General features: G+C 53.3%; 1 protein-coding gene across 9 annotated transcripts in view; it reads right to left on the reverse strand.

Moving 5' to 3' along the window:
• The window catches only part of MARK2 (microtubule affinity regulating kinase 2), a 54,771-nt gene that overhangs the window by 2,488 nt on the left and 27,381 nt on the right, over window positions 1–24,902 (reverse strand). Inside the window, exons 2-19 of one of the 9 annotated variants that reach the window (XR_005217295.1) lie at window positions 13,284–13,463; window positions 12,993–13,046; window positions 9,783–9,831; window positions 9,392–9,457; window positions 9,214–9,284; window positions 8,938–8,994; window positions 8,012–8,248; window positions 7,431–7,550; window positions 7,226–7,325; window positions 7,036–7,148; window positions 5,904–6,036; window positions 5,473–5,651; window positions 5,191–5,288; window positions 4,208–4,369; window positions 3,316–3,573; window positions 2,245–2,271; window positions 510–612; window positions 223–267 (exon numbers count right to left, since the gene is read on the reverse strand). Coding sequence is in view for 5 of the 9 variants with exons in the window: in XM_037838181.1 (XP_037694109.1) it covers window positions 223–267; window positions 2,245–2,271; window positions 3,316–3,573; window positions 4,208–4,369; window positions 5,191–5,288; window positions 5,473–5,651; window positions 5,904–6,036; window positions 7,036–7,148; window positions 7,226–7,325; window positions 7,431–7,550; window positions 8,012–8,248; window positions 8,938–8,994; window positions 9,214–9,284; window positions 9,392–9,457; window positions 9,783–9,831; window positions 12,993–13,046; window positions 13,284–13,418 (1,904 nt within the window). In the remaining 4 variants the exon portion in view is untranslated. Of the gene's footprint in view, window positions 1–222; window positions 268–509; window positions 613–2,244; window positions 2,272–3,315; window positions 3,574–4,207; window positions 4,370–5,190; window positions 5,289–5,472; window positions 5,652–5,903; window positions 6,037–7,035; window positions 7,149–7,225; window positions 7,326–7,430; window positions 7,551–8,011; window positions 8,249–8,937; window positions 8,995–9,213; window positions 9,285–9,391; window positions 9,458–9,782; window positions 9,832–12,992; window positions 13,047–13,283; window positions 13,464–18,753; window positions 19,122–24,902 lie in introns of those variants that run through there. The other 8 variants (XR_005217294.1, XM_037838181.1, XR_005217297.1 and 5 more) reach the window with 8 other exon arrangements.

Raw genomic sequence — 24,902 nt, forward strand, 5'->3', positions numbered from 1 at the left:
GGGCGCCTACTTCCAGAACACAGCACACTGGAGAAGAGCCCAGAGCTACTGCAGCTGGGGAGTGAGTGGGGGTCGTGTGAGGAAAGGGAGGCCCCAAGAAGGGCGGGGGGACAGGGCAGAAGCACTGGAGGAAGAGCCAGGTGGCAGAAGGAAGAGAGGAGCAGGAGGCTGTGGCGAGCCCGGTGGCCCAGGCAGGGCCGGTGCTGGCTCCAGCCCTCTCACCTGAGCGTCTCCACTCGGTCTTTGCTCTCAGGTTCATTCAGGTTCCTCAAAAAACAGAGCGAGGGAGAGTTTAGTGCCGGGGCCTCTTGCTCCTTCCGCCGCCGCAGGCCCAGGTGAGGGTGGGTACGGGCAGGCCCTGCGGCACCTCCCACGGGCAGCTCCACTGTCCCTCCCCGCACTCCTTCAGCTCCTGGCCTCTGTCCCAGCAGGGGGAGGGGAGCGTGGGTGCGCACCCAGATTTGGAGCCCACAGCCCCAGCTCAAGGCGGCCCCGCGGCCAGGGCTCACGTTCTGCTCTGGGGGAGGGCTGTGAGTGGGTTTCTGCACCAATATACCCGGGTCTCAGAACTGCAGTCCTCTCGGAGGGAAGGGGCTGCCATGTTTTGCATCTCTGTGGGAGAAGGGGAGTAATGTAGCAGCCTCTCCCAGGAGGCCCAGAGGGCCAAGACCTGGAGCTGCTCAGAGTGTGCCTGGGGACGACGGGAGGGGGAGAAGGGCACACGCTTTAAAGACTCCCTGCCAGCCTGCCGGGACATCTGCTTGCACAGAAGGGAGGACGGAGGGCAGGGTGGGGCAGACACTTTGGAAGGGGGCTGTGGGGAAAAGGTCTGGCCCCGCTGAGCGGCTTCTCCAGCTCCTGGCTGGAAGACTGGGGGCCTGGAGCTGGGAAATTGGGGACTGCAGAGGAGGGCAGTGATGAGAGGAGGAGGAAGAGAGGAGCAGCAGCAGCACATGTAAAAGGAACACAAAGACACCACAGACACACGAATGCAACAAGCGCACTGTGAGCGGGGAGCCCGGGGTAAGCGAGGGAAGGAGCCCTCAGCTGCTCTCTCCAGCCCGACCCGAGGGCCCGGCTCCTGCAGGTGGTGGAAGCCCCTGCAGGCCTTGGGCGACATTAGGTAGCCGTGTGAAGAGCTGGGTGGGGAGGAGTGAATAGAAGGGGCAGAGCCTGAAGCCCCTGTATAGACAGGTTCGCCACCAGTGGGGGCACCCATGGGACTGCCTGGTGTCCCGGCCCCTCTGTAGGGCCTGGGCTGCCTTGGAGAACCAGTGCCCCAAGGAGGGCCTGGCCTGGGTCTTCAGCTTGGTATTTGGCCCATCTGGGCCCCCAGAGGATGACAATGGGGCCAGGGGTAGAAGAGCCAGGACCTGGCCTGGGAACGGAGATGCCCAAGGGCAGGGCCTCATACTCTTTCTCAGAGCTTGGGGGCAGAACCACTCCTGCTCTAGAATATGCCAGCTCCAGACTCTTTGGAAACTACAGGAGAAAGCAGTCCAGGAGAGAAGAGGCTCGATTCTATCCAGATACTGCTGGAGGGAGGGGGCGTGCTGGGGAGGTGTGCTGCAGGAGCTGCCAGGTGGGGGTGCTGTACCCCATTTGTGAGGCAAAGCCTCCATGGGCCTGGAGGAGTCAGACTGAAACCTGGGGACTGAGTGTCCCTGAGGTGCCTTCAAAGTTCTGCCATCCCATAGGACAGGGAGAAGAGGTCAAAAGCACTGACATTCAGGGGCCCAGAGGAGGGGCAGCCCAGGAGACCCCCACGTGAAATACCATCCCAGATGCACTCTTAATCCCAGTGGAGCCTTCTCATAGCGCATGCACACAGCAGGAGAAAGGGACAAAAAAGGAACCCAACATCGTGACCCAAACCCCAAGGAGGGGGGGAGGGCAGCGAGGATGACAATCTTAAAGGGAGAATTCCCTGAGCAGGTCCCCAGGGATTGGGGACAGGCCCAGCTGCAGGCCCCAGGCCCATCATTTGCAAAGCCATTTGTCCTGAGTGGGCAAACATGCCCTCTCAGGGGCCGTGTGCTCCCCAGCCCTGCCCGTCTGTGAGATGGCAGGCAGGGCAGCAGCTGGAGGCAGTCTTCATCCCTTTAAGATGGCAGAGGGAGGAGGCCACACAGACCTGGTTAGCAGACGGAGAAGGGAGCGAGAGCCAGAAAAGGGGAGTTAGTGATGGAGGCAGGACACAGGACACCGACACACACATACACACACAGCGGGCTCAACGCCTACCTTCTGGCAAACCTGAAAGACAGATTTCTAAAAAAACAAACAAAAAAAAAGACAAAATAAAAAAAGAAATAAAAAAAAAAACCAACAAGACGGTATGTGGATAAGCAGGTGGGGAGTGGGCTTTACAGGTCCAAGAGACACCCCATTTTTGGAAGAGCCGCTCAGCGAGACTAGAGTCCGAGATGTCCAGACCTGCTCACGCCCCTCCCTGCAGCCACCCTGGCACCCATGCTCCAGGGCTGGAGAGCGGCAGTGGTTTGGGCCAGTCCAGCTGCGTGGAGGGAAACGCAAGCCAGCCTGAGCTCCCAGAGCCCCCCAGTGCTTCCTGCACCCCTACTCCAAGGTGGGTGGAGGACGTGGGATGGGGACAGGGAACGTGCCAGGAGGCAGAACTCCCAGGTGCACTGCGAGAAACAAATTTACCCCCTTGGGGTTGCAGGGGCTCAGGCGTGGGAAACCCATGAAGAGGCTCCTCACCCACAGGAGAGCCTCGGCACCCCAGTGCTCCATGGGAAAAGGGCCACCAAGGGCCCCCACCAGCTATTTCATTTATCGGCTCCATCCACCCTGGGGAGTGAGAGGGGAGCGGCTGCAGCCAGACCCCTGCTCTTGTCTTAAATAACCATAACCAACTGGGCGGGAGGGAAGGAGGTCAAAGGGGCTGAGGCAAGAGATTAGGAAAAGGCCTATTTTCCTCGTGGGCCCAGGCCGGCTCATGCCTCATGACTTTGCAGCTGCGTCACCAAATATAAGTTTCCATGGGAACCCAGGAGAGAAGAGGGGGGCTTTTATTTTAGTATCTGAGTTCACACTCTCCTAGAGGAGGCGGCAGGGGCCATCTGCTTGGGGCCAGAGAATGAGGGGTGTGTGCAAGGAGGTGGGGAGGGACCCAAGAGGGGCCAGGCCTGGGCACAGGAGGTGTCAACAAAGACCATGCCCACTCCCAGCTTGGGCCTCAGGCCTTTTCTCTCCCCAGGACCCAAGCCCAGTTCTGGCTGTCCCCAACCCCACCCCCAGGCAGGCAGGAAGGCCTGGACTCGGTCTCCCTAACACCTTGAACACCTCACTCACCTGCGTACAAACTTGGAGGTGAATTTGCTGAAGATGCTCCCAGAGGCCCCCCGCCGGCCCTGGCTGTTGCCAGAGGGGGAGGCTGGGGTCACACCGTAGGGCAAATTCTGCTGGTCCCGCACCTGTCGGAGCTGCCCGGCGTGGAAGGTGCTTCGACTGGACACACCCCGGGGAAAATTGGTTCTGTCTGGGGCTCCACCACTGCTGCTGATGTTGTGGGCGGAGGGGGAGGCTACAGGGACACGCTGGGGGGCTGTGCTGTGGGAACAGAGTGGGGTGGAGGGGAGAGCATCAGGGCACAGAAAAGCCATCACCACCGAGCACCTGGAGTGCCCTGTGGTAGGAACAGGGAAGGGAGAGGCTAGGTCAGAGGCAGCCACCACAGAGGACACAGAAGGAAGGGGTAGACAACTGAGGACACCAGTAAGGAGGAAGTCAGGGTGAATGGTGGACGGAGATGGTTTGGGTGAGGGAGGGAGGCAAGGAAGGTCAAGAGTGAGGGAGAGCAGTACAGGCTGAAGAGAAGTGGCTCCTATGGAGCTAGAAGCTCAAGGGGACAATGCCGAACAGCCCTCAAAGATGGCGTCTCTGTGCTGCTGACCGTCCCTGGGGTCCTAAGGGAGTCCAGGAAGGCCCAGAAAAAAAGGCTTCTTTCTGAGCCTCAGGACCACTCCCTGCAAATCTGTTTTGACAGGCAGAGCTGGAGGAAAAGAGGGGCATGTATGCCATTTTTTTGTTCTCTCCCCTTCCTGGCTGCAGGGGACCGAACCATTTCTTGTGGCTAAGATGACAAGAAAAGAGCAAGACCCCCAGGTGGGAAGAAGAAATTGTTGGGGGTGGGGGTGGGGCAGGCTGAAGGCAGCAGATGCACCAGCTGCCCCAGCACACTTGCCTGGGCCGCGGCACCTCACAGTTACTCTCCGTGGGGGGCAGCCCAGAGGCCTTGTTGGGGTGCATGGAGGCCGACATGGATTTCTGGTGCTGGCGGGGCCGGGCCGCGGAGACTGCGGCGGAAGCAGAAGCCGTGGAGGCCCGGGACCCTGGCATGGTTAGGCTAGGAGACAAAAGCAGCGGAGAGGCCCGGGTTAGGGGGTGGGGGGCAGGAGGCCTGGATTAGGAAGCAAGGGCAGGGGAAGAGCCAGAGTTGAAGTGCACCCGCAGGATGCAGGTCAGGCCCAGCGAGCTGCAATGAGATGCAAGTCAAAGCTGAGCACCGTGGGGATGGGAAGCGAGGGCAGGGTGAGGAAGCAATGGAGAGGGGGCGCACAGCCTGGGAAGAAGAAACCAAAAATGAAATGAAGGAAAGCTGCCAGGAGGCAACTACCTCCCGGCTACACTGGTCTCCTAGGAATTCAAAAAACAAGGATGCTTCTCCTTCAGAAAAGAGCAGGGTGTCGCTAAAGGGAAACTTACTAAGCTCAGAAAGGGTGGAGCCTGGAACTCCACCCCCCAGGAAATGCTGTTGGGATTAGGGACCCTGCTCTCCCGGGCAGCAAGGGGCAGCAACGCTGGAGTTGCCCTCCACATGCACACCTCAGACGGGCATCTCGGTTTTGCCCTGAGCCAGAGCCCAAAGGGCAAGGCCTTTGGCACTAATGCCTGGTGGAGGGCAGTGCCCTGCCCTGGATGTGGGAGAGAAGCAAGGAGGCAGCTGAGATGGTCACTGAGGAGAAAAGAAGAGGGTGGAGCAAGGCCAAGGGAAGGTGCTGGTGTGAGGAAAGCTGGGCTGAACAGAGCAGGGCCGAGCTCTAGGGCGCAGGGAGGAAGGCTCCGGCTGGGAGACGGGAGGGTGCTGCCAACAGACAGCACAGCGGTGAGAGGCTGCTGGCACCTGACTCCTGCGAGAGTGGCAGGCTGGGGCCTGGGCCTGCTCACCTGTCTTTGCCATTCTGGATGGAGGCCTGGCCGAGGCTGGCCCTCTCCAAAAGTGGGGAATTCCTGCTTCGATTTGTGCTGGTGGAGAGGACGCTGTTCTGTGGGGAGTAAAGAGTGAGAGTTGTATCACAGAAAACCAAAGGCTTCTGCTGTCAGGTTCTTTCCCCAGGGCACAGAAACCCCCTTCCCCACACCTTCCACCTCAGACAGGGAGGGAGCACGGGCGGCGGGATGGGAGGCTTGGCGGGGGCTGGAGGGGCGGAAGGGGTGGGTGTGGCTCACCGTGGAGGGGGTGGGGGTGGTCTTCTTCCTCTCCAGGCCGGGCAGGGGGCTGGCAGGCACTTTGGCTGTGCTGCTGGCCTTCCGCCCTGCCTCCCGGTCCTCCTCAGGCCGCTTGTTCTCTGCGTTGTTACTCTGGGTCTTCTTAGAGTAGGAATTAGAGGTGGGAATGGCAGGACCAGCTGCTGAGCCAGAGGGAGCTGGTGAGTCCAGGGACCACTGCGGGCCCATCAGGTGTGTGCTCCTGTCCTACAGTCTTGCCAGCAACCCAGCAAACCCCCATTTCACAGAGGCTGAGGGAAGGTAAGTGACTCGCCCAGGGCCACGCAACTAATAAGTGGCTGAACTGGGAAAGAAACAAAGCTGTGTCACCCAAAGCCCCCAGAGCCTCTGACCCCTCTGGTGTCCCACCTGCAACTCCCCAAAGCACTTACCCTGATCGCTGAAGCGCCGCTGCTTGGGGTTGGCCGAGACACTGCGCTGTACCTTGTGGGATGGGGAAGGGGCACTGCTATTGGTCAGATCAGCTGAAGGCCGGGGCTTCAAGGTGATGGTGTCACCCTCCAGCTGCAAGGACAGAAAACGTGGCATCATGGGAGGGCAGAAGTCACGCAAAGATCCCTACGGATAGACATACTGACTGCCCTGCCTCGACAGGGCGCACCCCAGGGGCTCGTGAGACACCACCCCCAAAGACCAATGTGCAACTAAACGTATTCCCCTTTTGTCCCTGCCTTTCACACATGCCCCAATCCAGACACCAGCAAATGTACCCTCCTGCACCAGAAAGATACCCCGAGAGACCCCAATACCCACAAGAACACATATTCAGACTTAGGGACCACATCCCTCACCCCACCACACAAGCACCAACAAGGGCCCATGCCAACCACCACTCAGTGCCTCTTGAGTAGGCTAAGGCAGGAACCTGGAAAAGGAGTGCACCACCGCCGGGGAGAGCAGGTGGGGAGGCTGAGGGCACATGCGAGTGCTCAACGATGAACAAAACCCCACTTCCAGGGATACCCACAGACTCACAGACATGGTTCCCCACAAATCCTCCAGAGCCCAGACAGGAGGATGGGCACGCACACACTCAGACACAGACCAAATACAAGCCCCAGACAGAAACAACACACAGACTCCGATTCCTAGAAGAAGGCTACAGAAGCACTCAACGCCACCCCCCCGCCGGCCCCCCAACCCAAACACATGGAAGCAGACGTAAAGAACCCAGATCAACAGACACACAACAAATGACTGACTGGCCCAGGCTGACTGACCTAGACTCAGTCTAAACAACACAGACTGAGCCAGACCACCGCACCCAGGTTGAGACTCAGACCCAGACCCAGACCCTCCCACCAGCTTTCTTATTCATTCACCAATGGAGATCAGGAAAAGCCAGGCTCAGGGAACTGGGGCCCACAGCTAAGGCTTCAATTCGGTCAGCAGAGGGCACACCTACAGGGAGATGAGCTTCTGCCCCCAAAGGGTGCAAGAAGCCTGGGGGTGCCACTGACGGCATGGCTGGCTGGACCAGGGAACGGACCAGGGAGCACGCACCTCGGAGCTCTTGTAGCCCAGGAGCAGATAGGTAGCCATCACCTCGTTGTACCTCTGGCCCACCAGAGAGTCCTGGATCTCTTCCCTTGTGTAACCCATGGACACCATCAACTCTACACAGGGCGGATAGACAGTTAAGGCAGGTTCTGACCCCTCAGCAGACCCAACCCCATGGCCAGCATGGCCTTACCTGTCCTTCGGGGGTCCTTGTAGTCTGGGAGTGGCTCCACGTAAGGCTTTAGTTCATCATCTTCGTGACCCACGTTCATCCATCGATCTTTCATGATTTGCTGGGGAGCAAAGGGAAGGGAAAAGGGCATAAAGGCAGGAACCTCAGCTGGGGGGTCTGCCTGGGAACCCCAGGACCTGCAAGCCAGCGGCTCGAGGCTGCTCACCTCTAAAGTGCCTCTCTTGCTGGGATTGAGAATGAGAAATTTCTTGAGCAGGTTTTCACAGTCCGTGGACATATAGAACGGAATACGGTATTTTCCCCTCAGCACCCGCTCTCGCAGCTCCTGGAGAGGGATCCAGGATTAAGACATTTAAATCACCCCAGGGCCAAGGGAAGAAGCCTAACAGTCAGGATCTTCAGACCTAAGACCGGCCAGGCAAACATAAATGACATCTGGTAGGAGGCAGACAGCCTGGGACAAGACACCTCATCAGAGAGGCAGTGAATTCAAATATCCTGGTGCCCTCTAGCTTGATCTGTCAGAACCCAGCAATCCCAGAGTGCCCTGGGGCAGCAGGGCAAGCGAGGATGTACAATCATCCCACGCCTCAGAAAGGAAGTGAAGTTACTGCTTCGGGTGCAGAAGACCTTTCAGTGCTGCCACCTTTACCAAGCCCTTCTCTGAAGCTCTGGCTTGGGAGAAAGGCAGGGAGGTGGCAAAGGTGAGAGGTCAGGGCTCAGACCAGAGGCTGAGAGAGGAAATGAGAAGTAACAAAAATGAGCTAAGCCTGCACTTCACCCCACCTTGAGGTTCTGTCCATCAAAAGGCAGGGACCCGCTGACCAGTGTATAGAGGATGACTCCCAGGCTCCACACGTCCACCTCGGGTCCATCGTATTTTTTGCCCTGGAAGAGTTCCGGGGCCGCATATGGGGGACTGCCACAGAAGGTATCCAGCTTGTTCCCAAAGGTGAATTCATTGCTAAAGCCAAAGTCTGCAATCTTGATGTTCATATCAGCATCCAAGAGCAGGTTTTCTGCCTGGGAGGTAAGATGGAAACTGTCACGGAACCAAGCAGCCCACACTAAGGCAATGGGACTGGAAGGAGCTGAGGAGAACGGGAGGACAAACAGAAAGTCTTAGGACTTTCTCCACTGACCCCGGGGCAGTGCTTCGGTCAGTGTGTGAGGAGGGCAACACAGGCACCTCCACCACAGGCAGCAGGTGAGGACTGGGATCTGAAGGCTCCAGGAGCCTGGTAGCTGCACCAGGCTTCCGCGCCGGGCCCCGCTTCATCACGGCCATGCCCAAGAGCACTGAGGTAGTCAGCCCCAAGTGCGAACGTCTCGGGGAAAGAGGTGGTGCAGTCGTGTGTGCACATCTGCAAAACTCCAATCACACAGCTGTGGGGACGCTCAAGGTTCTTTCCTTGGTCAGTCCCCAAACTGCCTGAAGGACGGGAAAGCCTGGGGTACTCCTGCCACGTCTGGCAGCCTTGAGAGGTGATGGGCCTGGAGCTGAAATGGCAGAGGCTCTCTGCTCTTCTGCTGGAACAGGATCCTAAGTCCAGTCTCAGGGCCTGTATCAGAAGCAGCCCTAGGGCTTCCTCATCAGCTCAAAGACAATCAGGGCTGGAGTTTCCTTGGGGCCTGATGATTCACGTGCTGGTGAATGGAGGAGGACCACCCAGCCCACGCGAAAAGACACAGGGGATAACAGCATGGCCTACCTTTAGGTCTCTATGAACAATGAACTTCTGGTGACAGTATTGCACAGCAGACACTATCTGAAAGGAAGCAAGAAGGGTCAGCCCAGGGTACCTGAGGGTGGGCTCCAGGGGCCACTGGCTGAACTGGGACCCTGTGACCAGTTCTAAGCTGCCACCCAGATAAGCCACACCGAAAGGACCCTCCAAGGGCCACTTAGAGATGGCAGCTCTTCAATCTATGCCAAACCCTAAAAGGCAGAGGTCAGGCCCGCTCTCCGTGGAGGAAGTCACACCCACCTGGCGGAATTTAGCTCGAGCCTCTTTTTCTTTCATCCTGCCATGAGCCACTAGGTAATCAAACACCTCTCCTGAAAGAGACAGGGGTAGGGAACTAGGTCAGAGCTTGCTGGTGTTGGGGTGGGGGGTGGGGTGGGGGTAATGAGGACACAATAGGAAGAGGCAATTCCACACCTACCTCCACTAGCATATTCCATGACAAGGTAGAGTGTTTTCTCAGTCTCAATCACTTCAAATAATTTAACTAAAAGAGAAAGGCCAAGCCATGAGTCAAAGCAGCAGCAGGGGCCAAACATCAAGTCCCAACATGTACGGGGGCATCCTAGGGATGAAAGTTCCCTCCCTATCACATCCTCCCCCTCCCAAGGACAAGTTCCTCTCATACCAGCCAAACTACTAGGGACAGCCCGGTGTGCCAGAGGTAGAGCTGGATTTGGAGCTGAACTTCCCCAGAGGCATCCTTGAAGACTACAGACACCAGAAAGCAACGTGCCTCAGGGAGGACTACGTGCCAGAAAGTGTAGCCCTGCTGTGGGGGAAGGAAGAAAGGAATGACAAGTGGTTCTCACCTATGTTGGGATGATTCAAAACCTTCATTATTCTTACTTCACGGAATAGCTGGAAAATAAAATGCCAGGGGTCATGCTTGCTCTACTCGCTCCTTTCAGATCCCCTCCAAACAGAGCCACTGCTAGGATTCTTTTTTCAGAAGCACAGGCAAGAAAAAGACACAGGGCAGCTGTCTAGATCATCCGAGCCCCTCCCAGATGGCGAGAAGGGAGGCGGTGGGGGTGGGGAGGGTAAGCTGGAGAAACGCTGGACTGGAATTCTCTTCAAAGGACTTGCTACCTGCCCCCCCCAAACACACCTATGTTGAGGCTGGCTTTGCCCTCTCTACAGTTTACCCAAATCCAGCCCCGCCAAGAGCAGACAGGCTTTGGTTGGGGCCTCTGAAGGAGGGAGTGTGAGCCCATGGACATGAATATTCAGACCTGAACTGCTTCTGAAGTTCAGTGACTAAACAGACTCCAGCTTGGTCTGTACAAAGGGGTGGTAGAGCTCTGAAGGGGAACACCATGATTTTTGGATTTATAGAAGTCAGAGGGCTCTGAACTTAGTGGATAGGCCTTTCTCTCCCGGGCCTCCCAGGAGGTGGTGGAAGAAGCCACTACTATATATAGCTGATGCCAATTTTAATCAAATCCGCCTCCACACACACTCACGCTCTCTTTGTGAAACAAATTCAGGGGCTCCAAACCATACATTTCCAAAAAGAAAGATGACAGAAATGAACTCCATCCCGTCTGTGGGGGCCAGAGAACTGGAGGTGGGGATTTCTGTAACTTCCAGGTCTTATCACCTGCACGAAGAGTTTTTTGTTTTTTTGTTTTTGTTTTCTGGGGGGGAGTGTGGTGGTAGGGACTTGGGTGCCCAATTTCAGGATACAGCTTATGGAAAAAGTGAACACAAATTTTTTTCCCTCCTTATTGAGTCCCCAGAACTTTTGTGAGCTGGAAAGGAAAAGAAGAGGCAGGTTTTTCAATGTTTAGGAACCCAGTTCGGATCTTGGCTCCCTTTTCTTATTAGAGCCCCAGGTTTCTCTTACTTTCCTCTCCAGCCCAGAGGTTTTCTTGGATGAAGAGGCAAAAAATCCCAGATACCAGTCCAGAGGGAGCAATAGGAGGCAGCTGTGATTACTGCAGAACACAGGGTTCTTCCCGAGGGCGCCTGCCTGGCCTGGAAGTGGCATTCTCTTGGAAGAACTTGGAGTTTCTGGGGCTGGTTTAGAACCCCAAGGTTGCTAACTTCTTTCACGTTCTTCCTTTAGCAATCATTGCTGGGATCAGATTTAACCAGAGTGAGGTGGTCAAATCAGAGTGGCCTTGGTAACAGTGCGCTACTAGGCTTTCAGAGTGGCCGCGTTTGTCTGGTGCTAGGTCCTTCCAGCCAGTTGGGAAGAGGTAGGGAGAAAAAAGAGGCAGGAAATCAGATGGTATTCCTGTTTGCTAATGCTGCCCTTCACTGGTGAAAGGCCATTGGCATCCAGAAAACCTCTGTTAGCTGGGAACACACGTGGCTGGCATTTGCTTGCTCCCAGGTTGCGTTTCAAAATGGCGTTTCCAAAATGTTGCTATTGGGGCATTTTGTCCTCTCTTAGCTGCACTCTTCAAAATGTCACTCTCAGTTGCTCTGAGCTCCTGTCTGTGAACTCTTTATATGACTCCAGTGATCCAATTAACACCCACCCTGAATGGGCAGAATAGCACCTTCATGGAAATTAATCCAATCAAAGGTCTCTCCCAGTTGATGGAGTCACATCTCCACGGAAACACTCAAAGATTTAAATCTAATCAACCCTTAATATGTCTGCCCCCACAAGATTGCATCAAAGATAATGGCATTTTGGGGGACATAATACATCCAAACTGGCACAGATGGTTTGGTTGGCTCTAGAGACAATTTCAATGGCAGGCTAGATGGCTCCAAATGACCCACACCAAGCTGGCTTCTATTTCTTTGGGGAGTCGTATGTCAAGAACAGCCCTCTTTCTCTTCCTCCTGGAAAGCTCCAAGTAGGCAAGCCCTGGTGATGATAGCAGTGTTTCCTGTGAACCCAAGAATCCTTGAGGAGATCCCCCAAAATAGGAAACACCTTGGTTCTGTCCATCAGCACACTGGGGAAACTTGATCCACATACCCCAATCTAGTAAGTGTCTCTCTCACGACGACCACCCCCCCGCCCCTGGTCGCAGGCTGCCCAGCTTCCCCATGCCTGACTCTGTCAGCCTGGGTGATGCCCCTCCCCCAACTCAGATGCCACAACACGCTCACGAAGAGAAAAATTCAATCTGCCACAAGACAAAAAGAACTACGGGAACTAGGAGGCTCACCAAGGTCAGAAAATTTGGGCCAGGGTCAGCTATTTTTTTTGGAATCAGACAAGGGGACCCCTAAATGCTGGAACCCATGAGGTAAGGAAAGGACAGACAAGTTTTCAGCTCTGTAACAACCTGTCACTGGCAAGATTTCCCCCTTCTGCAAATAAAAATCTACCGTCTTTCTCTTCTCACTCCTACCAGCTCTCCACAGTTTCTTGGGCAAGAAGCATGTGTGTGTGTTCCTACCTGGAAGGCTCTCCCTACCAGCTAAACCCTGTTTCCCACTGCAAGTTGAAGAAGAAAGTGTCCGGTCTCATTTAGAGAAGAATGTGTGCAAATGACTGGGCACTCTAGCCAAGAGCAGCCCAGAAGTGAGAAGGAAAACTGGGAGGATCTGTCCCTCATGTGTCCACATTGCCAGAGGTCTGGTAGTAGAGGTTAGCTTCTAAAGGTCCCAGTCTTTGATACTCGAGCTGGCACAGAACCCAGTGGCAGCTTCCCTGCCTCCTCTCATCCCTGTACTTCTAGGGCTGCTTCCCTGGATCACTCCAGATCTTGGGAGTAGCCGCATGTGTTTCTAGCAATGGTTATAAGCATGTGTTTTTGCATAGGGCTGGCCCCAGGCCAGAAAATATGGAGATGCAGGAAGTAGGGCAGATAGGGAGGCCACATGGCTGGGAAGGGGCAGAATGACTTCAAAAGAGCCAGTGTCCCGGGCCAGGAAGCCCACCCAGGAGAAGTCCCCACAAGGTTCTGGCGGCTGAGGCCCTAAAGGGAGCAGAGCCAGAGGGAGGGATGGTGGGGGCAGTCCAATGGCCAGAGACTTTCAACTAGGGACTCAAAAGGTCCAAATGGGGTCAGTAGCTCTTTGAACCACGAAGAGAGGTGCTATGTGCTTACTTTCTGGAGACTGGAGGAGTTCAGCTGAGTCTTGTCAATGATCTTCACAGCTACCTGCATGTGAGACAAACAGCCTGGGATTACCTCTTTGACCAAGCTAAACCCAGACTCTAATCTACTTCCTTTCTATTTCCTACTTCTTTTCACCCCGTCCCTCTTAGCAACACCATGTGCCCAGACCTCACATCTCCCTGATAGACGAGAGGCTGGCGTGGCTGTGGTAGCAGTCCCACCGCTACCTGCTGCCCACAGACTTAGGAGATGCTCCATGTCCCCCACCCCAGCACTCACCTCTTTCCCGGTCAGGATATGCCGAGCCAACTTCACCTTGGCGAAGTTACCCTTGCCAATGGTCTTGAGGAGCCGGTAGTTGCCAATGTGGGGCTGCTCATCAGCAGAGGTGGCCGAGTTGCGGCCCCGCAGCATGTTGGACTTACTGCTGGGCTTGGAGTCAAGGTGTCCCAAGGTGGGCTGCCGGGTGGAAAGAGACACACCTTTAGGCACACTGCCCTTCTAGTTCCCCACACCCTTGCCCTCTGTGAAAAACATTAAGAGGTCGGGGGGCAGGGGCAGACACGAGGGGGCTGGTAGTCATGTAAGGAATCCTAAGGCAGGAGGGAAAAAAGGAGAAGGGAATGAGAAGAGAGAGCCAGACCTTCCTCCAGAAGAGCACAGCCCAAGGTCAGTACCAAGAGACCGTGAGCTGTTCCATCACTGGCTCCACCACCGGGCAATACAACCCCCCTCATCAATAACCCAGCAGCCCCTTCACCTCCTGTGGGAGAGCCAGTCTCCTACTACCCTCCTTGTTGCCTGTTCACACCGCAAGAAGGCTGCATCTCAAAGTCCAGGGGCAACATGGTCAGAATTGCTTCAGAGCCCTCATTGCCACCTGACACTCTTACATTTGCCTTTTTTATTTCTCATTTTACATTTACTTGTCGCCTGTCTATCCCGATGTGAACAGAAGCTTCACAAGGGCAGGCAAATATCATTTATTCAATACATCCAAGCACCACATCAGAGACTGGCTTGTGGTAGGTAGATGTGCCCGAACTAAATGGAATGACCGAGTCTGAGCAAGGCGGCAGCCTGTCCTGCTCTGTCTTCCCTAGACACCCCACAGCTCAAATAAGGGTGTGAGGAAGCAGAAGTCACAACTACAACAACTGGCACTGAACAGTGTATAAACCTAAAAAAAAGGGGAGCCTGGTCCAAACAAAAGCATACACCCATATAAAAGACTATAGTTACCATATGATCCAGCAATTCTACTCCTAGGTGCATACCTGACAGAAATGAAAATGTACATCCACATAAAAATTTGTTTGGGAATGTTCATAGCAGCATTATTCATAATAGCCCCAAAGTGGAAATCCAAGTGTCTATCAAATGATGAAAGGATAAGTAAATTATGGTATATACCCATACAGTGGAATATTATTCAGCAACAAAAAGTAGTGACATGCTACAGGGTGGATGAACCTTGAAAACATTATACTAAGGAAAAGAAACCAGTCACAAAGGACCACATATTATATGAATCCATTGACATGAAATGTCCAAAATAGGCAAATCCATAGAGACAGAAAATAGATTAGCGGTTATTTAGGACTTAGAGGGATGGGAGGATTTGGGAGTGATGACTAAGAGGTACAGGGCTTTTTTTGGGGGTAATGAAAATGTTCAAAAAACTGACTGAGGTGTCAGATGTACAACTCTGTGAATTTACTAACAGCCACTGAATTGTATGTATCCCTTAAATGAGTGAATTGCATGGTATGTGAATTTTATCTTGATAAAGCTATTAAAAAAGACCTAAATACAAATGTCCACTGCAGCATTATTCATAATAGTCCCAAGTTGGAAACAATCCAAATGTTCGTCACTGTTGGAGAATGGATAAACCAGAGGTGCTGGTACACTCATACTACGGACTACTACTAAGCAATAAAAAGGAATGAACTTCTAACGCATGTAACAACATAGAAGAACCTCAAAAGTGGTATGTTTAATGAAAGGTGTCAGGGGCAAGACTACGTATTGTATGATTCCATTTCAAGTATAGAAAAGCCCGAACGATAGAGACAGAAAGCAAACCAATGGCTGCTTGGAGCTGGGAGCAGGAGTGGAGACTGACTGTAAACTGGGACGAGGGAACTCTGGGAGTGACAGAAGTATTCTAAAGCTGCATGGTGATGAAGACTGCACAATACTATAAACTTAATAAAACTACTGAACTGTAACTTAAAATGGGGAAATTTTATGGTATCTAAATTATGCTTATGCTTCAATAAAGCTGCTAAATAGAGTCTGGTCTAACTCTTGCCTACAGCCTTGATTTATCCCTTTCAGGGAACACCGGGTGCCACTGCTCCAGCATCCTGGAACAAAACTGCTGCCAGAGCCTCATCCCAGAACCATCCAGAGCTGCCTTGGAAAGGAGGCAGTCTGGAGGGCAGCAGGATGACCAGAGGAGCGTGAGTCAAAGGTCTTCCTTCCATAAGCCCCCTGGCTTAAGTGAAGTCCTCAAAAACCAGGAGAAAAGGAATGACTTGCTACCACACAAGAAACTGTCCAGGGTTTCTTGACAAGACGTTTGCTTAACCAACCAGATACTCTGCAGGCAAAACAGATGAGTATCTTGATACAAATATTTTCCTTCTTCCTTGGGTCAAGCCTTCCTTTCTCTTTGCATAGCAGTTGCAGGCTGTTTCTTGGTGATCTACTAGACTAAGAACCCAGGAAGGAAGATCCCATGCATGTGGTAGACTCTGAATCGGGAGATGCTTAAAATCTCTCCTCCTTGGGGAATCTTCTCTCATCTCTAAGCTCCATGTCCATCTAAGTCCCAAAGCCTCTGCTGTACATTCCAGCCCATATAGCTCTCTTCCCCTATGTTCTCTGCACAGCCTGTAGCACACCTAAGTCTGGTTGATTCTCAAACAGCATTTGTTAGACAAGCAGATTTTCAAATTACCTGCCCTTTTCTCTCCAAAAAGAGCTCTAGGATTCATACACCTTGGGGTGAGGGGCATTTCCAGGCCCTGCTGGTACCTGCATTTGGGCCAGTCTGTTGAAGGGCACCCTGACCCTCCTGGCAAGGTCCTGAAGGCCTGGCCTCCATGGCCTATCTCCCCTGTTCCATTTTCCAAAAATACTGCTAAGCTGCTTCCCAACCTACCCAGCCTGCCTAAGGGGCCATGGTGAGGGAAAATCTTCCCTCTACCCCAACTCCCACAAAAGGAAGATAGGGGGCAAAGGTTTTGGCAACCTCGATTCTCATCCTAAAGTTTCTTGTCACTCCCTTCTTCTGGGGACATGGCTTGGGTTAAGACAGCAGCAGACAAGTCCAAAGCAGCAGGAGCATGTCAGCCTCCAAGTCCTTCAAGTCTGGAACAGGGATTTTATGTCTATTTAGGATTAGGGCTCTTGGCCCCGCTGAAGCCAGGTCTGGGAATCCTATGGCCCATACTGATTTCTGCTCTGCCATCCCTCTTGAGGTTTCTGGCCCAGAAGGTGGGCTGAGGGGCCCACATGGCAGGACAGCTTTCCATGCCAGACTCAGCTGCACACTGGACTCCAAGGAACGTCAACAGACACAAGGGCGCCTCCGTCATTGCCCCTCTTCCTTACCATGGTAGAGAGTTGGTGATGAAGAGTGTAGATGCTAGAGACAAACTGCCAGATTCAAATCCTGACTCTGCCCCTAAGCCAACAAACACTGACTTGATTATTATCAATGCCATCCCAAAGAGGGAGGGAAGATTATGACTAAAGGAGAAAAGAACTACCCAACAGTTGGCGGGGGGAGTGCCCCCCACATCTGTGCCAGGAGGTAGCTGGTAGGTGCTGAAGAGCTCTACAGTCCAACAGAACTAGGTCCAAGTCCTGGATCCCCACTCAATAGCTTTGCCAAGTCCCTCAACCTTATCTGTAAAATGGTCCCTATTTCACAAAGGAAGATAAGAGAATGCATGTAAAATGTTTTCTTTAAAGCTCAATAAAGGGTAACCATTACTGCTAATGTTTTTAGTCCCTAGATACTACGGACCGCAAAGCCTAAAGTTCCAGTTGTCAACAACCTTCTGCATCTAAGCCAAGCCTTTCTAAGCCAGCCGCAGCCCAGATGGAGGCCAAGAAAAGAGATGCTCTGGGGGCCTTCCCCACCAGAGGGGTTCAGGCTGAGCACCTGTCAAGAGGCATGAAGAAATGCTACCTTCCCCGCAGGCCCGTTGCTAGCCTAAACCAGAACCTCTAGCTTTCAAATGACTGGAAGATGGGAACCAGGAACTCACACAGGGCAGCTGTGGAGGGCTGGTCCCAAGTTGGACTTCCAGGACAATAAGGGAGAGATGGCTCTGCTTGTTTAGGACCCAGACAAGCAGAGCACATGATGGTTTACTCTTCAATCCCCAGTTCTGAAAGTTACCAATCCCCTTCAGGACTGGAGCACACAACTCTCAGGACTCAATGCACACAGTCCTCCTCCTACCCTCCCCTTTTTCTTTTTGTCTTTCCTATGTTGTAAGATGTTTCCCCAAGTGGGGCAGGGTGAGAAGGAAGGGAGTATAGAAAGAAGGTCTCTAACAGAAAATGTTTCTTGGGCTACAGCCCCAACCAAGGCAAGTTCATCTGCTACATCCCTGAAGGATGGAGTAGAGATGAGAGTGCAGGTGCCTACTATGGAGAGCTCTGGGGACATCTGGTGTCCTCTCCCCAACATCCGAATGTTACTGTGAGCAAGTAGGACAGAGGTGGAAAGGAGAGAATGACTTGGGTCAGATCCTGTTTAATTGGTCTGGAAGGGCAGCCAGTTGTCAGCCCCCACCCTGTTGATGAGATCTAGGGCCAAGCTGAATGGGCCTAGTCAGAACCACCGAAAGGAAAGATTCTCCCTAATCTCCAAAGCTCCCAGGCAGCATTCAGAAAGAATAAGGGGGTCACCCGGCAAGGCAGTATTTGGAACCAACTGGCTGACCAGGCAGGTTACTAAGCAGGCCTGATTCAGAAGAATCTAAATGGCTCTGGCGGCCTCGACAGAAAGGAGGAGAGAATACAGGACGTGGAGGATAAAAGACAAAGAGTCTTGTATCCAGTGGGTCCCACCAGGCCCTGCAGCCTGGGCTCTCAGCACCCAGCCTAGGCGTGGTACCTGGCTCGCCCGGAAGACAGCCTGAACCCGAGAGGCCCGGCGCTGACTCAGGTGGGCAGGGCGCCTTCCCTAATGCCCAGGCTCCCACCAACAGCTCTCCCCTGGGAAAGCTCACACTCTGGAGCTCTGCAGTCAGGGTTGGCCTGAAGTGTCAGGAGGTTTCCTCAGGGCTGGGAAGGGGCCAAGCTGGGAGGGGTGGCAGGCAGATACTCCCTGGCCAGAGGCAGAGGAAGCCTGGGCACTGTGGAGTGGAGGGAGACAAGGGTCCTCCGGATGCCAGCCCTGGGGATGGCTCCAGATCTTCACCATAGCCCTGGAGCCCACCCTGTCCACCACCTGCCTCACCTCCCAGAGCTCTGCCTGCACCAGTCCCTCCCTCCCTCTTGTGGGGCCTGCTGCCTGGGCCTAAGGGAGACCCTCCTGGCATTTGTCCCTCCTCCTTTCCTAGTCCATGCCCATTCAACATTTGGAAACTCTTCCCGCGAATTTTAACACCCCGTGTTAGTGCCTGGCTCCATTCGGCAAGTCTTTAAAACTGCTGTGTTTGTGGGTAGGAGGGAGGAAAGGGGAGGGGGCAATCCCAGAGTAAAAAAGGAGGAAACATACCCGGCTGGAGAAAGGGCCAAGGACTACCAGCGACTTCCATTCAGCAGAGCCCACAGCAGAACCTGCCAGGCAGTGAGGGCAAAGTGCAGAGGCTGGCAGAGCCGGGCCCGGCCGGCTCAGCCAGCCACCCTTACTCAGCCGGCACGGGCGACACCAGCCACCACCTCCTCAGTGAAAAGTAGTAGCGAAGCAGCCAGGCCGAGCAGCTCCTGCCTGGGAACCTGGACGGTGTCGCAACCGAAACCACCACTAACAGAGAGACGGGGTTTGGCAGGGAGAGCAAAGGGGACAAAACCCCGCAGCTTCTCGTGGGCAAGGAAGGGCCCGGTGGCCAGGAAGCACATGCAGTTCCAGGAACCGGCACCAGGAGCAAGGTGGGAGGAAGGGGGCAGGAGGGGGCGGGGGAGGAACGGAGACCGAGGGAGAGGCAGGTTGAGATCAACTTCCTTCTCCTCTCCCCGTCTCCCCTCCCCGGAAATGGGCTGCCCCACCCTCCCCAAGGTGCTTTACTGGGTAACAGCTGGTGAGAAGGCCAGGAGGAAACCTGCCCCAGTCAGGGCTGTCATAAAGTCCTTATCTCACCTGCAGGAGGTGGGACCTGGGTAGGGGCAGAGTTTTACCTTACAAGGGCTCAGACGGGGCTGGGAGGATCAGGCGTTCAGAAAGAGTGGCAGCCTTGCCAAAGACCAGCTACACCACCCCCCCCCGCCCCCACCACCCCCAAAGAATAAAGGCTGGGGGTGGGGAGGAAGGTAAGCAGAAACCAGCCATCCAACAGTGGTGGGTGGACCTCCTGCTTCCTAAAAAGTAGTGTTTAACCTTAGACAAACACATGTAACACTTACCACACAAAATATTTTACATTTCACGGGGCTTGGGGACCCCATGAAGCTCCTTAGAGGTCTATGGGTTCTAGACGAAAAACCTGTGCCACTGACAGAAGGAGCTGTGTAATCCGAAATTTTGCCCAAAGGCTGGGGAGCAAGCCAAATGTTCCTTCTAAGTCTCTTCCAGTCCTGATTCTGGGGGTCTAGCCCTCGGTTCCTGCCCACTTTCAGGTTTCCAATCAGGCCCCCAGCCCAGAAACAACACTGTTTTCTTTAGGAACTCTGAGGGCCGGGGGGGCAGCGGGCAGACACCCTCCCACCCCCCACCTGCAGAGATCCTGCTGTCTGGACGGCTGCTGGCCCGAGACTGGGGCCTGCTCCTCTGCCTGGGTGCAGGCTGGTACTCGAGCTCTCTTTTTCTTTTTTATTATTGTGGTAACACATATACAACACACAATTCTACTCTAACCACTGTCAAGCACACCATTCAGTGGCATTAATCACATCCACAATGTTGTGCCACCCTCACCACCATCTGCTACCAAAACTTTTCCTTCACCCCAGAGACTCTGCACCCGTTAAGCTTCCACTCCCAGGCTGGCGAGCTCTCGTCAGGAAGACTCTCCTTCCAGACCACTACTCCCTTGTCCATGTTCTGGTCACGGCCTTTCTTCTGGCCTCACCATTCGTTCCACTACTCTAGACTAGATCTTTCTTGTTCAGCAACTCATATTGGTAGGCCATCAACCTCTCCAGAGAAGGGCAAAGCTCCCGCTGCCCTCACAGCACCTGGGCCTGCACATCCTGAGGCCCTGCTGCTCAAGAACGGCCCGTGTTTGCTTTACCTTCAAGCCCTGGCCGGCAGACCCCACCTTTCTACCGTAAGCCTGGCACTTACACTTAGTTTTATCCATCCCACAGACCTACAGGGTATACAGGTGGTGTCCCTATTTTATAGATGAGAAAACTGAAGCTCAGAGGTTAAGAGACTTGCCCCAAGCCCCACAACCTCCAAGTGCAGGGCTGGGACTGGAGCCCAGGGTTTTCATCCTTACTTCAGCACTCGGCTGTTCCCTACTCTTCTTGATGCTTAACTGGCTCTCATTTCCCCCCAAAAAAGATAAGCCCCTGGCTCTTCCTGCACAGGCTACAAGGGAGAAGATGTGAAGAATCAGGATATCGTGCCTGCGATGACAGAAGTGGCAAGGTTTGGTTAAGGCCAGTGGTGGAGAGTTGTTTTTAAAAGGGCCTTACAGAGTAGGATATGACTCCCGGGGAGGAGCCTGGACCCGGCATCGTGGGACTGAGAAAATCTTCTTGACCAAAAGGGGGATGCGAAATGAAACAAAATAAAGTTTCAGTGGCTGAGATTTCAAATGGAGCTGAGAGGTCACTCTGGAAGGCATTGTTACGCACTATACAGCTATCCCTTTTTAGGTTTTAGTTTACTGGAATAGCTAGAAGGAAATACCTGAAACTGTCGAACTGCAACCCAGTAGCCTTGATTCTTGAAGACAACTGTATAACTATGTAGCTTACATGGTTTGACAGTGTGATTGTGAAAACCTTGTGGCTCACACTCCCTTTATCCAGTGTATGGATGGATGAGTAAAAAAATGGCGACAGGGACTAAATGAAAAATAGGGTGGGATGGGGGCGGGGATGGAATGATTTGGGTGTTCTTTTTTACTTTTATTTTTTATTATTTTTATTCTTTTTGGTGTAAGGAAAATGTTCAAAAATTGATTAGGGTGATAAATGCACAACTATATGACGTGAACAGTTGATTGTACACCATGGATGACTGTATGGTATGTGAATATATCTCAATTAAAACTGAATTTTTAAAAAATGGAAACTAGTTTTTTTTTTTTTTTTTTTTTAAAAAGGGCCTTTTCCAGGTGGTCCTGGAGCAACTTTCCTTCCTCCTCAACCCTCTCCAAAGGCTGAGACCCTGATCTCAGGTGGAAGAGGTCACATTTTATTCTGGAACCTGGGTTCAGCCTTGCCCACAACTACCTGCCACTTTACTAACAGGTAGAGTAAGAATCCAGAGCAGATTCAAACAGCTTCATTTTTCCAGTCCCCAGCGTTCTGCAATGTGACAGGATCGTTTCCTCAATCCTATTTGTGGGAGAGGTTTGGTAAACTGAGGAAGTGCAGAGCGGTGACCTCAAACAGAGAGGCTGGAGAATGCGTAGGATTCCGTTTGAAAATCACATGCCTGTGGCAAGTCCTTATTTAACCCTTCCTCTTTTGCTGCATCCAGGAGCGTTCCTTTGCCTTCTTCCATCCTAAGTAACTGTCACTCTCAACTGCCTAGAACCAATTAACCAGAGAAGCATTCTGGGCAGGAGAGATCTTGCAAAACTATGGTGAGCACAAAACTGCAGAGGCCAGATGCACCCCCACCCCCGAAATGAACTGTGATGGCACCACCGGCAGATGCCCACATTCCCTTAAGCTCCTGTTGTAGAGAGGACGCTGCGGCCGCATAAAGCCACCAAAGGGCTGCTCCCTTTTTCTAGCCAGGGTAGGTGCCTCCCTGATACAGGAGACCAGCAGAGCCTGCTACTTAAACACAGAGTCAAAAGCAAGGTGGTCGGCTTTCCCTCCATTACCAACAGGCCCCTGCTGGAACGCTCTGAGCTGCAACCCTCATCCCAAAGCAAGAAGGCCAGCCCAGCCAAGCCTCCCTGGGGAAGATGAGCAGGCAAGAACCGACCTCGAGTGAGATGAGAACAAGTAGCCACCTCCAGCTCACTCTCCTTCAAGCACGGAACCCACAGGACCATGAGCACCACACAAATCTGTCTTCAAAGTCACCTGAAATGCCGGGCTCCTCTTTGGCTAAGGCACCCAGGGCTTCAGCAGCCTCCACCGCTTCATCTGTGAGGATCTGCTCACTGGGCTCTGTCTCCATCCCCAAGTACTGCTGCCATTTCCTCAAACCTTTGTGGAGCACCTATCTCTGGAGCCCAGGGCCAGATGCAAAGTTCAGTGAGACCTGGCTCCCGCATTCTAGAAACTCAGTATTACAGTAGCTCTGCTCACTTTATTAGGGGAGGCTGCAGAGCAGAGCTCTGGAGTCAGGCGGACCTGGGTTTGAGCCCCACTTTTGCTACTTATTAGCTGAGGGAACACACAAGCAAGACTACTTCTCTGAGACTATTTCCTCTTTGTAACACAAGGGCAGTAGAGGCTAGTGACTGTACCCATTTCACAGGATTTGTGTGAGGATTAGATGAGAGACTCCATGTCAGGGCTTACCCAGTGCCTGGTGCACAGCAAGGACATGATGCTACTTCCCATCCCAGAGGATCCTCTGTGCCCTGAGAAGAGCTGTATCCTCTAAGCACTGCAAGCGCTGGGGTCCTCACCACCCTTGGATTCCTTCTAAGACAAGGAAAAGGCACACTTCTGCCCTGGCTGGGTTGTCAAGCAAAGAGGACCCTCTTCCCTAACAGAAAATTGTTGCTGGAAGAGTCAGTGAATGAGATGGCGGCCACGCCTCTGCCTCCTGAGCAGCCCCAAGGTGGTCCTGCCAGGCCCTGCCTGGACCCTGCCCTTTCTGACCAGTTCCTTAACTCCTTCCTCCCAGAAAAGGTCAGAGAGACAGCCGACATGCCAGTACCACGTGGTGCCAAGGGCTGGGGGAAGCTCGCACTGCCAGCCTTGCACTCCATTCGGCTCCTCCCGTACCAGTGGGTTACTGTAACCATGGAGACCAGCAAGTTCCTCCATATCACAGGAGAGCCAGCCTGCCAGCAGCCTGAGGCCCTGGGGAATGGGGGTGGTGGGGGTAGGCAGAAGGCAGCCTGCAGCACAAAGGTTTGGCTCCCTTTACAGAAGATTGTGGGAGTTGAGTTGAGGTGCCTGGGCTTCCCTCTAACCTCATTTTCTCTGCCTAATGGTTTATGTTTTAGCACCTTCTCAGGACCCTGGGTGTCCACACCCAACCACACTGCTGGGTCCCCCCAGCACAAGCTCCGGGGACGCGCTATCCGGTGTGGCAGTGAAGGGTCCTGGGGTCAAGTCCCAGCTCTGCCCCTCTGGCTGCCATGGAGGGAACGGAATGGAATTGGGGATGAAGAGCTCCATCTACCACAGGCTTTCTTTTAAGTGATTCAGGTAAGTAAATCCTCTATCCCTTGTATTCCCAAATCCTTTTGTTCAAAGAACTATGCAGACACTTCTTAGCTGGAAGTAACTGCTCCCTTTTCTGGACATTCAACGGGCCTTATCTACACTAGCTTATCTCTTTTACTCTGTGTCTCCACGCCTTACCTCCCTCAAGCTTTACCTCCCTCAAGCCCCGAGAGGCCAGAGATGGTGGTTCTCTCACTTTGTGTGCCCCCAGTGCCTACCAGTGCACGGCTCTAGCTGGTCTGTGTTGCATACTTATAGGATAAGAGGCACAATTCTGTGAATCTAAAGCCCCCAGAAGACAAGTGGCCTTCATTTACTGAGAAGACAAGGGCCGAGGAAGGAAGACCAAAACCACTTGCCATGAGACCTGCTTCCCCTTTCCAGGCATTCATCGCCCTTGAAATTGGTTGGTTACTGTCTGTCCTTCCCACTAGACTAAACTAGAAAGGGAGGAACCCTGGTCCATTTTATTCATGACCCAGAACAATGTCCCGCACAGCAGACGTATTCAATAAAGTCCTGAAAGAATAAATATGTAAGAGTGAACAAATAAGAAAACGTGGTGGGGTGTCTCATGAAATCTCTCTGATCCACACAAAATCCCCCACCTTGGGGCACTCTGAAGACAACCAGTGGGGCAGTGGGCCACAAGATGCCCTCTTCCGAGGATGGATGACACTGATGGAAAGCTAGTTCCACTAAGGGGCTTTCTCAGGCGGTGGGAGGCCCACGGTGCTCTCTCCTGACACAAAGCGAGTAAAGGTAAAGGTGAAGTGGAGATGAACTCAGAACACAAACCCAGCCAAGGACCAGCAGGGCCACCCTCCATCAAGCCCAAGCCCTCCTTTCATTTCAGAGGGGCAACCCTCTCCCCTGAACTTCCTGTTGCCTGTGACAACCACCAGGCCCTCCCACTGAAGATAGTTCTTCTGTCTCTCTGCCTTCAATCTTTTCACTGATATGCCATCAAAAACACTGTATCTTACTACAACGTGATGCAACTTGAGCACTACTAATTTGAGGAAGTGACAGTGACTTGTAAAAGAACTGTAACCTCTGCTTTGATGTCTCCTGTTTGAACGAATGTATTGATCATAAGCCCCTGTCAATCCCAGGGTGCCAAAAAACAACAGAAAAATTCACTCATACACACCTGTTTCCTGTCCTGATGCC

Source organism: Choloepus didactylus, chromosome 6 (genome assembly GCF_015220235.1).
Source record: "Choloepus didactylus isolate mChoDid1 chromosome 6, mChoDid1.pri, whole genome shotgun sequence".
Lineage (NCBI taxonomy): Eukaryota > Metazoa > Chordata > Mammalia > Pilosa > Megalonychidae > Choloepus > Choloepus didactylus.